At 40.6% G+C, this 13,935-nt stretch overlaps 1 protein-coding gene across 1 annotated transcript in view; it reads left to right on the top strand.

Moving 5' to 3' along the window:
• Positions 1–13,935, top strand: part of cpne2 (copine II) — a 58,567-nt gene that overhangs the window by 5,129 nt on the left and 39,503 nt on the right. Inside the window, exons 2-4 of the mRNA XM_072386671.1 lie at positions 324–517; positions 12,881–13,060; positions 13,315–13,389. Of these exons, the coding sequence (XP_072242772.1) occupies positions 341–517; positions 12,881–13,060; positions 13,315–13,389 (432 nt within the window). The 5' untranslated portion in view covers positions 324–340. The remainder of the gene's footprint in view (positions 1–323; positions 518–12,880; positions 13,061–13,314; positions 13,390–13,935) is intronic.

Raw genomic sequence — 13,935 nt, 5'->3', positions numbered from 1 at the left:
AAACAAGATTTATTTTCTATAGCAGCACACTTTGGATTGAATGTAACTTAAAAAAAATGGTTAAAGAAGCTGGTTTTCAAACAGTCTAATGGATGAAAGGTTGCTTACTATGTCTGGCTCAACATGCTTGTCAGTTTCTCCTGATCGTTCTGCTGAGGACCAGTTGAAGCCTGCTGTTTTGATCTTTATGTGTCCAAATGCTCAGAATGTTGCAATGATAAGACATCTCAAAGAGTTCCTATGATCAGCTGAGAAGCCACCAGTGTGGGATGTTTGAAACTCAGGGTCATTGGACTTATTTCTACCTGTTCTCTTTCCCTCAGAGACGTGACCTCAGATCATGGCCTACACACTGGGCTCGGCCCCTGCTGGTCAGACCCGCAGTGTTGGACCTCAGCACTGCATCACTCGGGTCGAGCTGTCCGTCACCGCAGCCAACCTTCTGGACCGAGATGTAGCCTCCAAGTCGGACCCGTTCTGCGTTCTCTTCCATGAAGTGGATGGAAACTGGGTGGAGGTGCGGTAACGGTAGGGGGGATAAAGAAAGAATGATAATACAGAGAAAGGCAGAACCGAAGAAGAGGGAGAACAGGTGGAAGATGGTGCAGAATCAGTGGCTTAAACGGCAGACTGAGCTGAGATTTGATAAATTAGTCTTTGGATCATAAGTAATGACGCCTGGTGCTTTAACATGCTGTGTCTAAGCTGCAGGGAGGAGGAAGAAAATAGGATAAAAGAGATACAGAAAGCGCTTGCAAGGCCACGTCTGCAACACTAACTCTAACAGCAAAGAAAACAACAAGAGGATTGTGATTGTAGTCTGTTCCTCTGGCAGCAGTGGCCTATAGGTTGTGAAGCAGATCCAAACTCATGATGTCTTGACCATCTGGCATCAGCCACGGCATGCTGAGCCAAAAAGAACACTGCTAAATTCATGAGTTTTATTGCAATGGAGGACAAGTGCTGTAGATACAGTTAAAGGCACCATATAGTTACACAAGCAGACATGCTTTATGTTACAGATTGATATTAGATATCTAGATATTACATTACAGTAAATCTTTATTTGGATATAAGATAAGATGCAAAAAGCAGGTAGAAATGTGTGATGCAGGCATTTTAGTGATGCAGGGAAAGTTTAAAACCCTTTTTTCAAGCCAGTTCGAAAGGGAGATTTAAAATTGACATGCAATTAGTTCTTTGCACAATTAAACAGAGGTGAAACCACTTTTCCTATTAGATCTGCTGCTTTAATGTTGTGTAGGTTGGAAAGAAACAGAGAAATGAAGAACCTTTCATGCAAAAAAAGGTTTTTAGATGTATTCACATTGTAGTTTATTAGAAAATTAACTTGGATAATGTGAAAACTGATCTTTTTAGCTTTATAGTTTGTCCAATGTCGTAAGGACTTAAGAATAATTAAATTACTACGTGTTTGTTTACCTGCTCCCTGCATAGAATTAATTTTTTCAGCACGATGACATCCTAAGTCTCAATGTTTCTTCAATACGACGTCAACTTCCTGCTTCTTGCTCATCTTTTTTGTGCACAAACGATCATAAGAAGGGATAGAAGAGGGCACAAATATACAGACTGTTATGATATTCTGAACACTTTTGTGCAACAGACTCCTAGTGAATCCTGAAAAATGTTTTCCACACTCTGTGCACGTGTCTACTTGCCTCCCACTCGAGATTCATTACTTCTCTACTCTGCTCTTACCTGTGAATGGCTTGGGTTAAGTGTTAAGAGTTAATGGTTAACATTAGAGTCGGGAATTAAAACCTAATTGCAAACAGGAATCTGTAAGAAATCATCCGGTCCAGGGTCCAGTTCCTGAGCACAACTGTTGACAGGTCCTGGAGGAAGGCTTTAATCACTGAGGAAACTACATAATTATCCTATTTGTTTGAGTGATTAGAATAGAGATGTTTTCTAAACCATATTCCTCTTTCTAGGAATCTTTCTAGGAACCTGATCATATCGAACAGATTCCTAATCCTAGATAGATTCACAGTACATTTTATGGCACAAAATACATCGTTAGACAGTTAGATTCACATGTCTCAGTTCTCATCACATCATGTGAACGCTGCCAGACAGAAAACACCAGCTTGAGGAACATCACCCTCTACAAACTCCCTTTGTGATGATAAGTGTACACATTAAAGTTATTCTGGTGAGACAAGGCTGTGACGTGAATGTTGCATCATGACGTGTGGCATGTTGGGATAGTGATGGCATCTTGTAAGGTATTTAACTACCTAACCCATTTAGCTTTTGTTTGATTTAGCTAACAAGTTAGAACAACATCCGATAGAGAAAGGAAAGAGATGCAGAGCAGAAAGGGAAAAGAAGCGGGACCATGCCTGGAAAAACTGAATTTCTGTGCCAAATAACAAGATAAATGACATATATCCACACGCTGGGCTGGCTTACTGAACCTGATGCATGCATGCATATGTTTTTGGACTGATTGGATGCACCATGCAGGAGTTTGTAAGTTACAAATTCTGGACTTTTTTTTTTTTGAATAGCCAGGTCCAAATCTGTTTATCCACAAGTCAGATCCCCTGCAGAACCCAACCACCTTTTCATGGTCCATTTATCAAACCAATCTAATTACTGTTGGCCTTTGGTGTGGGGATATGTTGGGTAGAAATGGATTGAGACATTACATAGTGCGTGCATAAAACCATGATCCTCAGGTTAGTGAGCAGGGTCTGTACAAGTGGCTTTATCCATAATGGCATTTGACTTTGCAACTAAACCCTTTTCTTTTATATCAATGTATCAATTTACATGAAATTGCAGTAAGTTAAACATTAGAGTAGATTCTGCCATTAAACCCTCGACTTTCAAAGTTCTACCTCAACTAATCCAATCAGTAACGGCTCCACAATTGTGAGCACAAACTGAACAAAGATCTTTGGAGGAGATGCAGTAAATGTCCTTATTTTGAGCATCAATGGAGCATGAGAATTGACAAATTCTCACTCTGGTTTTTTAACTTGTGCCTGAGTAAATCGCAGCATTGTAACAATGAGTCATAAATAAAGCGCAACTAATTTAACACGTTTTTGTAGTTTTAGGTAACGTCTTAAAAGAGTGGAAACCTTAAAAGAGTGACTCAGTATGGGGGCTCCAAAGAACTTCCACAAAGAGAGGAAACAACAAGTAAAGATGTATGTAAATATGATTTTCTGTTGCTTGAACATGGCTGTTTTTATACAGATGAATGTTAATATCATCAGCAATCAGCCAACATGAGGACAGTCAGATAAAATAGTTACAATCAGGAGATTTTAACGTCTCATCTTGCTGCTGACAGGACAGTGTGGGTGCTCAATGTATAGTAATTTCTTAATGTTTCTTAATGAAAGGTCTGCTGAGTCAGACCAGACATTACCATGAGGACACAGTGAAAAGGAATATATGTATTTGAAGAAAGAATATGTGGACTTCATGGAGTAGAAATGTCCAAAAACATCTGAACATCCACATCAGACTTTCCCACATCACGTGTTTAGAAGCAACCATCATTTAGCAGAGCCTGCAGTGAAATAACAGCTTTTCTGCTGCTCTGTCTGTCCTGCAGGAGTTGCTCATCAGTGAGTTTAACTGACAGAGGGGCAATTAATATTTGTAGTAATCCTTCCTAAACAATGAGATCCCCTTCCAGAGTTTCTACACTCTCTTAGGGTTGCTTTTAGATGGGAAACAGCTCCAGTTGTTGAAATTTCTGGTTTCAGTTCTGTTTGTTTTGATTTAAGAGGCTGGTGGACCTTTGATTTAGCTACTGAGGCAGAAATAGATGCTCATCACGAGCACGACACCTCTGATGTAATGTAACATGTAGGTGAGGCTTTAAAGCATCTACCAGTTCAGCTGATTCAGGTGTTGAATATAGAATTCTGAATACTTTGACATGATGCTGGATTTTTACGAGGTAGAAACAATTAAATGAATGAATTAAATTAATGAGCACCAAGTTGAAGATGCAGAAGAAGAAGTTTTGTGGCATGCAGACTTCAAGGCTTTTCAGCGACGAACAGCTGGTCAACAGGGCAATCTGGCTTTTCTGTGTGTGCACACTCGTGTGTGTGTGTAGGCGAGTGCCTCAGGTTGCAGCTCGCTGTCGGTCAGCAGGGCATGTGGCTCCGATGTGAAATTGCCAAGAGTTGCCATGGCAACGGCAGGGGAAACAAAAAGCTTAGTGCTCCTGGAGCGAGGGAGCGATGGAGGAGGCGAAACGAGGCCCGATCCTTTTCTCGGATTTTATCCACAGCTTGCCGCTTCTCTCACACTTTCCGCTTTCTCACTTTCTCTGATCCCCTCCTGTTAGCTTTGTTTTCCCTCCGCTCCTTTCTCCGAACGTCTTTGCAACTCCTGACGCCTCTCTGTCTCCCTCCGTCTCAATTTCTGTCTATTTCCATCTGTCTTGAGTGATAGAGGCATGTGAAGCAGGTGGGTTCGTCGGAGGAAAGGAAGGGCGAGAGGCAGAGGAGACAAAGGTGAAGAGGATGGAGATGGAAGGATCAGAGAAAGACAAAAGCAGAAGAGCTGAAAGACAAAGAGCTGAGACTGTCACTGAGAACAGAGCGACACCAAGTAAATGAATAAAAACATGACAACTGGTGCTAGAGAGGCTTGGAAGATTGTCATGGGTCCACAAGAACATGAATCTCAGCTATGTAAATGACATGGCAGCCAGTTAGCAGCCTACTTGGGCAATTTTCTAAATCCTGTGACTCCTTTTTCCCTCTTCAAGTCCAAATCCTAATCTCTACACTTGCTATGAACGCACATATAAGCTTGTAACACTACAAGTGAGAACTCGCATGCAGTGGGGTTTAAAATCACACGTTTTTACAGACTGCAAAGTGCAGCCTTGTGTAGGCTTGAAACGTTATTTGTTGGATGATACTGAGCCATGTTTTGTGTAACCTTTCTGCTGTATGAGACACATAGAAATTAGGTTTTTTCCACCTGTGTTTGTCATGTTTCTTTATTCCAGGGATTGAAAATAAATCAGTTTAAATTAGGCCGATCTTATTGCAGAGGTAGCTGTGTAAATGTCACCCTGTAAGTGACACCAAACTGGGTTTGTCCTCCAGAGAGCACAAAATGTCCCACTCAGTGTGAATCTAGGTCACAGTTTAAGGAGCCACATCAGGATCCTCTGGGTGATAAACAAATATCTGGATTTTACACCTCTAAACTATACAAATCAGTACTGCACTTAAAGTCCAGTTTAATTAAACACCAGCATGAAGGTAATAATAAAAAACATATTTCTCATGAAAAGTTGCCCATTTTAATGCATTTGAGCATATAAATTCAAATAAAAGTCACTCTTTAAGTTTAATAAAATCAGAGTCAGGGTTTTCAGATTTGGTGCCAGTGATCAGAACTTCCTTATGGAGTGCCAGGTGGAAGCTTTTGTATCTAAACCTGTGACATTTTGGGTCAGCTGTTCTGTTTGCTTGTGAAATGTCGGCTGTTATCGTGTTAGCTTCTAGCGTAATCCCATAGGCCTTCAAAGGCACAGAAAGAAGGTTGCGGATCTCTGTGGGAGTGCCTAGATATTTTTAAATGATTTGAAATTAATCGTTCAACTGTAAAGAAAGTCATTGAGCATATGGAGCAGATTTCAGTCTAATTCAGCCCAAGAGTGTCGGCTGTTGTCGGAGAACTGCAGGTTTCTGAGCTACAGAATTAAAATGATTCCACACATATTTCTCTACCTCAGTGAACTGCACACATCTGGATAATTATATCATTATCGCACCTCATACATTTATGTTATTATTGCCCTCTGTTGAACTTCTGCACAAATACACAGCTACAGAAGTGTTATTTCCTATTGATATACTCAAGTATGTATATTCGTTTTGTATTTTAATTCCTATTGTATTTTTTGCACATTTTCAACCTTTGGATGTTCTTGTGGACAGCAAAGGAAGAATCTCATTGTACAGAAATGTGTTTTTAACTTCTACTGTGTTTATGAGTATTAACGCTTGAGTCTTGAATCACATTTGACCTGCATTGGAGGCTTTTAGGCACAGACGAAGGCCTTTTGATGAATCAATGATTCAAATGTTTGGCCACAGTTACAGTAGACATGTTCAGCTATGAAGCACGGTGGTGGAAATGTTATTCTTTGGGACTGGGACATCTTACAGGAAGTGCAGCAGCACTCTCATATGCTGTGAGGACTCATCACGTGCAAGTAAAAGCTGAATCAGAAGTCGACCTCATAACGAGACAACGATCCACCATGGAGTGGCTCAGATGGATGAAATTGAGGGTTGTGAAATGGCCAAACCGAAGTCCTTTGAAATGTTATGTTTAATGGCACCTGTACCTTCTGAGGCCAAGCCAATCTGACTTTCAAAAATGTATATTTTTCTGGCTCAATGAATTATTCAAAATGCTAGTTTCTCTTGTGGAGTTGTTTAAATAGAACACCTTTTCCAAAGAGAACCCAGTTTTCTTGTCCAAATGTATTTATTTGTTTTCAGTCTTACATTAACTTTATTTGAATAAGCTGTTTTAACACCGTCTGTGGGGCTGTTTGTCAAGGGCGGGGTCTGCCAGTAAATTTGTGGCCAAGGTTACCCTGTGACCCTGGAGAAGATTTAAATGTTCTGGAAAGTTCTAGTCAAAGCCCAGAACGTCATCCAATTTAGACTCTGTGGCGTGGCCTAAAGATTTCCATATACCAGCAGACTTATAGAGACGTCCCCAAACACACGTGTAGCTGTAAATTGATGTAAAATGGGGCTGTTCAAAGTGTTGACACTGGAGGTTGAACGGTAAAGTGTCTTTTTTTTACCCAGCTCAGACCCGTTGCTGACATCCCTCCTGGGTGATCCGATCAGACATGAAAAGCACTGAATACAGATGTGAATTCACTCGAGATAGATTTAGTATTTGCTTACATCTGATCACTCTGGCCACATTCAGAGGTGGTCCAGGACACTAATGTCCATATTCTCATGATCTGAACACGCAATGAGCCCAGCTCTAAACCTTCAGATCTATCCCGACAGTTCCCGGAGTCGCCTTTTAACAGGCCTCGATCATATCAGGCTCGTTCACGATTGGCTTGGTTCACACATGGCAGAAGAGGGCCATGCATTTTTATTGCTGCACAGTTGGGTGATGTAACCTTTATGCACAACATTCTAAGCTTCTTTAGTCAGTCAAAAGCTAGCTGCACTGGTTACATTTTGAAATGACTACATCAAGAATGTTTACATGTAAATCCAACTTATAAGAGAGAATACATTAAATATTAAAACAGCTGTTGGCTCATTGAAGATGATGCGGCAGCAATTTTGAGAAAGAAATTCATCTTTTTTGGAGAAGATTTCATTTGATTTAACCTTTATTCTTAGTGATAATCTCCACTTGTCAATAATGTGCCATTTTCAAAAAGCCTCTTGGTAAATTATAGCAACTGTATATTAGTTTTGTGACTTTTTTTTGACTGCGTTCCGGCAAAAACTGGGTTAATGTTTCAAAATTTTATCGTTGAAAGAATGTGTTGTAAAACCAAAAAGTATATATATACATCATAAGTTGAAGCACTTGTCAGTTTATATTGATTTGTACTGATTGCTTGTTTTGGTCCTTTTTAGCAGGGTTCATTTTTAATTCCTAATGCATGCTTATCTTTAAGCCATGCACACGTTTAGCAAACATGTCGTCACAAGTGTCTTTCCCCTCCTTGTAAATAAGGCGGCTGGACTATAAAATAATCACATATTATTACTGCAGCCCTGTGGGAATTTTAGATTTGCATCCAGCTGCTCATTTTGCTGTCTGGCATTGCTCGTACTCCTGAGAACAATTCCTCTGTCGAAACAGTTTCAGTGACCTGTTTTGTTGGTTCTTTTGTTGCCTCATCCATGCAATATGGCAAACATGAGCAGATGAAAGAGAGATTGGAAAGAGGATGAAGTGCCGCAAGGGTCTGATTCATTTCCATAGCCCAGTGAGCCAGGTTCAAATTCACTGTGACACACATGTGAGCTGCACACTTCAGCCCGCTGGGCTGCCATGATGTCCCAGTAATTTCAGTGTGGAAGCGGTGGAGTGCAGCCTTTCTCCTCTACTCTCTTTCCATGCGTCAGACAGAAGGATAAGTGCTGTAAGCGTTCGGAGCGAGCTAAAGCTAAAACCCCTTTAGGTTCCGAAGCTTCTCTCAGATATTCACTCATAACATTTTCCACAGTCAGTAATGTAAAGGTATTTTTGACAAAATCATTCATGAGGGTATGTTGGATGAATATTCTTTCTTTCTAATCGAACCCGTTCTGGTGATACTAACAGCTAAATCTGTAAAACAGTGTTGGTGGTATGCAGATTTTCTCCTGAAAACAGTCTGGCTGTCAAATAGAAGAAAAGAAAAAGATAATGCATCACAAAAATAGGGTGTAATTTGGAGAAGAACAGCTAAGTAGCAGAACCATTATTCTCTGAATGGGTCATTAACTGGATGGTTGTTGAATAGAACATTTTTCAGAATTTTCTCAAATGCCTTTTCCAGAAGTTAAGGAGAATGAAAACGTCTGAGCTTGGAAAAGAAGACTTCGTGCTCAATGCCAAACAGTCAAAGCTGATACCGTGACATGTTATTTTGTGTCATCTCGTCATTCAGAGGCACTCATCCACCTGTAAAACAGAAAACAATTAAAGTCTATTAACAATTCTTCTTTAAAAAAAAAAAAAAACTCACTTTGCATCTTCTTAAAATTTTCTGTTGAGCTTTTTTCTGTAAAAACACGGAAATCTGGTTTGGATGTGGTGCTGCTGGAAGTACTTCTGCTGCTAATTATTTTTTTTACATCTCTCATGATGCATAACCATAGCAACAGGGAAGTTGTTAACCTGTTAGTGCAGCTAACTCAGCTTTCCTGGAATTATGCCCCAAATCAAGATGAGTTGAAGAGGAGATTCTTCAGTTCTAAACTAGATGGTGGGGAGTTTCAGCTTATATACAGAGAGGGTCGTTATGGTCACTGAACCCCCTGACCAATATGCGTGTTGTTAGAGTCATTATCTCCTTTGAATTGTCTACCTACCTGAAAGGTAAGTTTTGGTCACATGATCCAAGGTGTGAATGGTTAAGGAAGTGCCTGGGCAGGAGAGGCAGTGCTGCACTGATACCTGAGACCACCTCCTCTGTTCAAAGATGGTTTTTCCAGTATAACATAGATGGCTTCCCAGACTCCTCTCAAACCATCCGTCTTCCCTGTCCAGAATGTGTACATTACTGTCCTCAGAGTGTCCCTTCTCCTGGAGATGTAGGTGCACGGAAGAGGTGCCTCTCCTATGTTGTGCCATGCTCTTGTGGAGCTGTTGTTGGGTCTCTTCTATATAAAGGTCCACACGCTCCTCGCTGCGCTGCATACACGACACCACTCGGTTTGTGTTTGGGTGTTTTGTCCTTTGGGTGAACCAGTCTCTGTCTGAGGATGATCTTGGGTTTGAGTATGGAACATATGGAATTACAGTATGTTTGCGTCTGTTCTTCTTAGCTTCTCTACCAGTGTGGTTTGGTCCATTCGTCTTTGCTGATTTGACAAAGGCCCAGTTTGGATATCCACAGGTTTGAAGAGCTTTCTTGGAGAGCAGATTCTCCTTTTGTTTTCCCTCAGCCTCAGTATATACACTCTCAGCCCAGTGATGTAGAGTTCTGATGACAGCCAGTTTGTGTTCTAGTGGATGATGTGAGTCAAAAAGCAGGTACAGGTCAGTATGTGTGCGGGTTTCCTGTTAACCTCAGTGTTAAGACCTCCATCCTCTTGAATGTGCACAGCACAGTCCAAAAAAGACAGCTTGTGTTCTTTTGCATCCTCTCTCGCGAACTTGAAGTTTCTGTCCACTAAATTGACGTGCTCCGTGAAAGCCTCGTCCACATATCTGAAGCAGTGGCTTGGTGTTGTTCCTTTGTATGAGCTCAGTGCTTTGCTCTCCACATCCTCCATGTAAAGTGCAGCTGTGCCTCTGGCTGTAGAAACAGTATTTGAAAGAGGTGGTGGAAAGGCAAAGGTTCAACAGGACACAGATTTGAGCAGGAGTGAAGTTAGTTCTGTCGGGATTAATAAAAAAAATACAGAAAATCAGGGATTACTAAAGTATTGTTGAATTGAATAGAATTTAATTGAAATTAGGGATGCCTTTTGTTTAGGGCAGCATTCAAGTGACATAAGGCCAACCTGCAAACATGAATTACAACTTTAAAGCTGCTTTTTTTTCCCTGAAACATGTTTTTTTTTGGTTTCTTGGACTTCTGTTTTTTTGCCTCCCTGTTTTACTGGGCTGACTGTTTTGGGATTTTTAGACTCACAATATGTCTGTTGTGAACTCCATCATTGGATAAACTCTTAAAACTGAACCATTAATACACCTGGAATTTGAATCCAAGCAAAGGTTTTCAAATTTAGCTGTGTTCTGGCTACTTAGCCAAGGCATTTACACGTTACATGCATTTCTGAATGCCCAGAGCATCATCATCATCTCACAGTGTGGAAACCAATAATCCTGCATTTAAACAAGGATATTGTCATTCTTATAGCTAATAGGTTTTGGTGTAATCAGCACTCCCTGTGTTGGCAGTAGCTGCTCTACACATCCCAAACAATGCAATCAGATAAGACAACTCACAATGTACATTGTTTAGTTTGACACGTGCAGGCAGATGTAATTCATTACCGTGATGTTTTTATTTCACAGCCGTCATCTCCATCACATCAGTACAGTGGCCATTTAAACTGCTTTTTATATCTGCTCCAGTTCAGAAGTGGTGACAGGCTAAACAAGCACTGACCTCATCTAATGGTTGATAAACACAGTGTGTCCCGTATGAGTCAGACTGAAGAGTATCAAGGCCAGTGAGTATTAGTCATCCAAGCACCTTGTTTAGAGGAGTCAGAGCAAAGAACGTGACTCTCGTGGTGTTTGCAGATAGACTCCCACTAACTCCAGTCTGTCTGTGAACACAGCACGTTGGGGAACATTGACTTAAATGATTGTAATATGAATGGACCCTTGCTGTGGATAAAGATTTATCACACAACTCTGCATCATTTTTGAAGCTCCTGGTCTTTTATTGCTATTTGTTTAGTTTTTTATTGCACATTTACCATTTGATAAATGGTTGCATGCTGCTGTGTGAAACCTCAGATTAGTCTCATCTACTTCATTAGCTCATGAAGTTAAGACAAGCTTTAGAGACAGCGGTTATTCATGTTGAGTAATGAGAAAAAGTCTTGAGTCTTCCTTTATTTCTCCATATGTTGATAGAAATAAAAGAAATTGTTGCAGATATTTATTGAAATGTTTAAACATACATGTAAATATGGGATATGAGTCATTTGTAAGTTTGTACAGTTCTAAGCAGCTTTAAAGTGAATATCTGGTCTGAGCTCCTTTATTTTCCAACACAGCCTGAACCCTCTGAGACAAGCTTTCTGTCATTTCTTTAAGGAGTCTTCAGGAATAGTTCTCCAGGCTTCTTGAAGGACATCCCAAAGCTCTTCTTTGGATGTCGGCTGCCTTTTGTTCCGTTCTCTGTCAGATGATCCCACACTGCTTCAATAATGTTGAGGTCCAGGCTCTGGGGAGGATTCATCCCTCCATAAGACCTGTTGCCACTGATTTTCAGTCCACTTCTTGTGTCATTTGGCATAGCTCAGCCTTTTCTCCCTGTTTCCCTTCCTTAAGAATGGCTTCTTGACAGCCACCCTTCCATGGAGACCATTTCTGTTGTGGCTTGGGCCAACAGTAGATGGATCAGCTGAAGGTCCAGATGCATCTCTCAGGTCCTGTGTCAGGTCTTTGCTGGATTTTTTCCTCTTTCTTAAGGACATCACTTTCAGATCCTGTTCATCTGCTGTAGATAGTTTTTTTTAGGCCTGACACTTCTTCAGAAACTTGTCCAGTTTCTTAAAATGTTTTAAGGACACACTGCACACCATGCTGAGATATGCCAAGTTTTCAGCTAATAGCTCTTTGGGAATCACCTTGTTGCTGCAGAAATCCTATGTTCTGTCTGTCAAACTGTGTTATCTTTGCTGTTTTTCATAGATGCAACTAAAGAAATGGGAACAAATGATGTGTCTTTGTGACAGGCTGCTAGTAACAAAGTGCCTAAAGATCCAATTTAAAATGGCTTCTTTGCTAAGTTGTCTGTTATCGACACAACACTGGTTCATCCCTTGAGTTCGGAGCCTTTTTTCTGCCTGAATGGTTCATAGGTCAGAGTTAAGTGGCTTAGATAAAAAAGGGCTGGACTGAAAATGAGTGAAAAACTAGAAAATGTCCAAACACTTAAAACTCAGAATTTCTGTGTGTACAGCATTGCATAATGTCAGCCTCTTTGGAAGATATAGAGATAAAAACCCTTCCTGGCTCTTCTTCTAAGAAGGGCAGATTAAAATTTGCTATTGATCATGAAAAACAACAATTTTTAAGACATTTTGTTGATGAAATAAGATAAACTTGTTTTGCACAGATGGTTCTAGTATGACTAGCATGAACCTGGCAAAGTGTGCCGCACATGAACAGCAGTATCATAGTAAATATATTGTTCTCACAGTGAAACACAGAGGTGGGAGGGTGATGATATGGGGCTGAATGAATTTTGCTTTGTATGTTGGGAAATTAAAGATTCAAAAGAAACACTGAATCTATAGTGTAAATAATTTTACATGTGAATAAATATCAACTGTTAAACTTAGAGGTAGTGCAGTTACCTGTTTGATGAGAAGGTATGTTAGCTAACTAAATTATGTTATCCTTCAGCTTCCGATGAAGCACAGAACATAAATTAATTTTAAAGTCTTTCTCCTTGCTCGTCTTCTAGCTCGGACGCACCGAAACAGCCATAAACAACCTGAACCCAGTGTTTGGAGTGAAGTTTCAGGTGGACTATCACTTCGAGGAGATTCAGAAGCTTCGGTTTGCCATGTTTGATGAGGACAAGTGCGCCACACAGCTCTACGAACATGACTTCCTGGGAGAATTCATTTGTACACTGGGAGTGGTACAGACTAATTTATTCTCTTCACTTAGATCTGAAAAAGAAAGGTTTACAAGTATTGTTTAGGGGAAAGTATTAGTGTTTGAAATTGTTGCTGGCTGCTAAACTGTACTAGAATGATTCAGGTGATTAGCCTCAGGCTAATATGGCAGACGGCACATGACACAGACATCCTGCAGTTCAAACCCCTTATTTCTGTGTTTTTTGTCTGATTTATACATGAAGTCGATGATTCATGTCCTGCTTTTCTCCACTAGATTGTGTCCAATAAGAAGCTCCACAGACCGCTGATCTTAGCCAATGGGAAGCCAGCTGGCAAAGGATCCATCACGGTAAAAATTCACTTTAAAGGGGAACTCCGGTATTTTTAAACCTACACCTTATTTCTGGCATGAAATACGTTCATCTACTCACCGAGAACAGTTTGGAGAAAGTCGGCGTCCTTCAGATGCTATTTAGATAACTCGCGATCCATATAACGATCCATATATAATCCATCTACTGGGACCACTTCATCGACACGCATGGCTGCAGCACAGCTCATTCACTCCGGTAAGAACATCCATCTTACTCAAAGTCATCATTCACGTTGTCCAAACCTGATAAATATCCTGCCATGTTGCACAAAACTATCAGTAGCAAACTCCGTGTGAAGTTAGTCGACTGTCACAGAGCACGGAGTAAATAAGCTGTGCTCCAGGGGGGGCGTGTGGATGAAGTGGTCCCAGTAGAGTGCCTGTGTAGAAATCCCTCCGTTAGCTCTCCTATAGCTGCAAGTAGCCACATAACAGCACCTATGAGCTAACAGAGCTATAGCACACGTTCATTCATTCATTCTTCTTAAAGTATTGGTGAAATAAAGACAGATAATGCCTTAT

Source organism: Leuresthes tenuis, unplaced genomic scaffold (genome assembly GCF_036924035.1).
Source record: "Leuresthes tenuis unplaced genomic scaffold, fLeuTen1.0.hap1 SCAF_5, whole genome shotgun sequence".
Lineage (NCBI taxonomy): Eukaryota > Metazoa > Chordata > Actinopteri > Atheriniformes > Atherinopsidae > Leuresthes > Leuresthes tenuis.
Note: the sequence above shows the minus strand (reverse complement) of the source record. Positions and strands in the feature narration are given on the sequence as shown.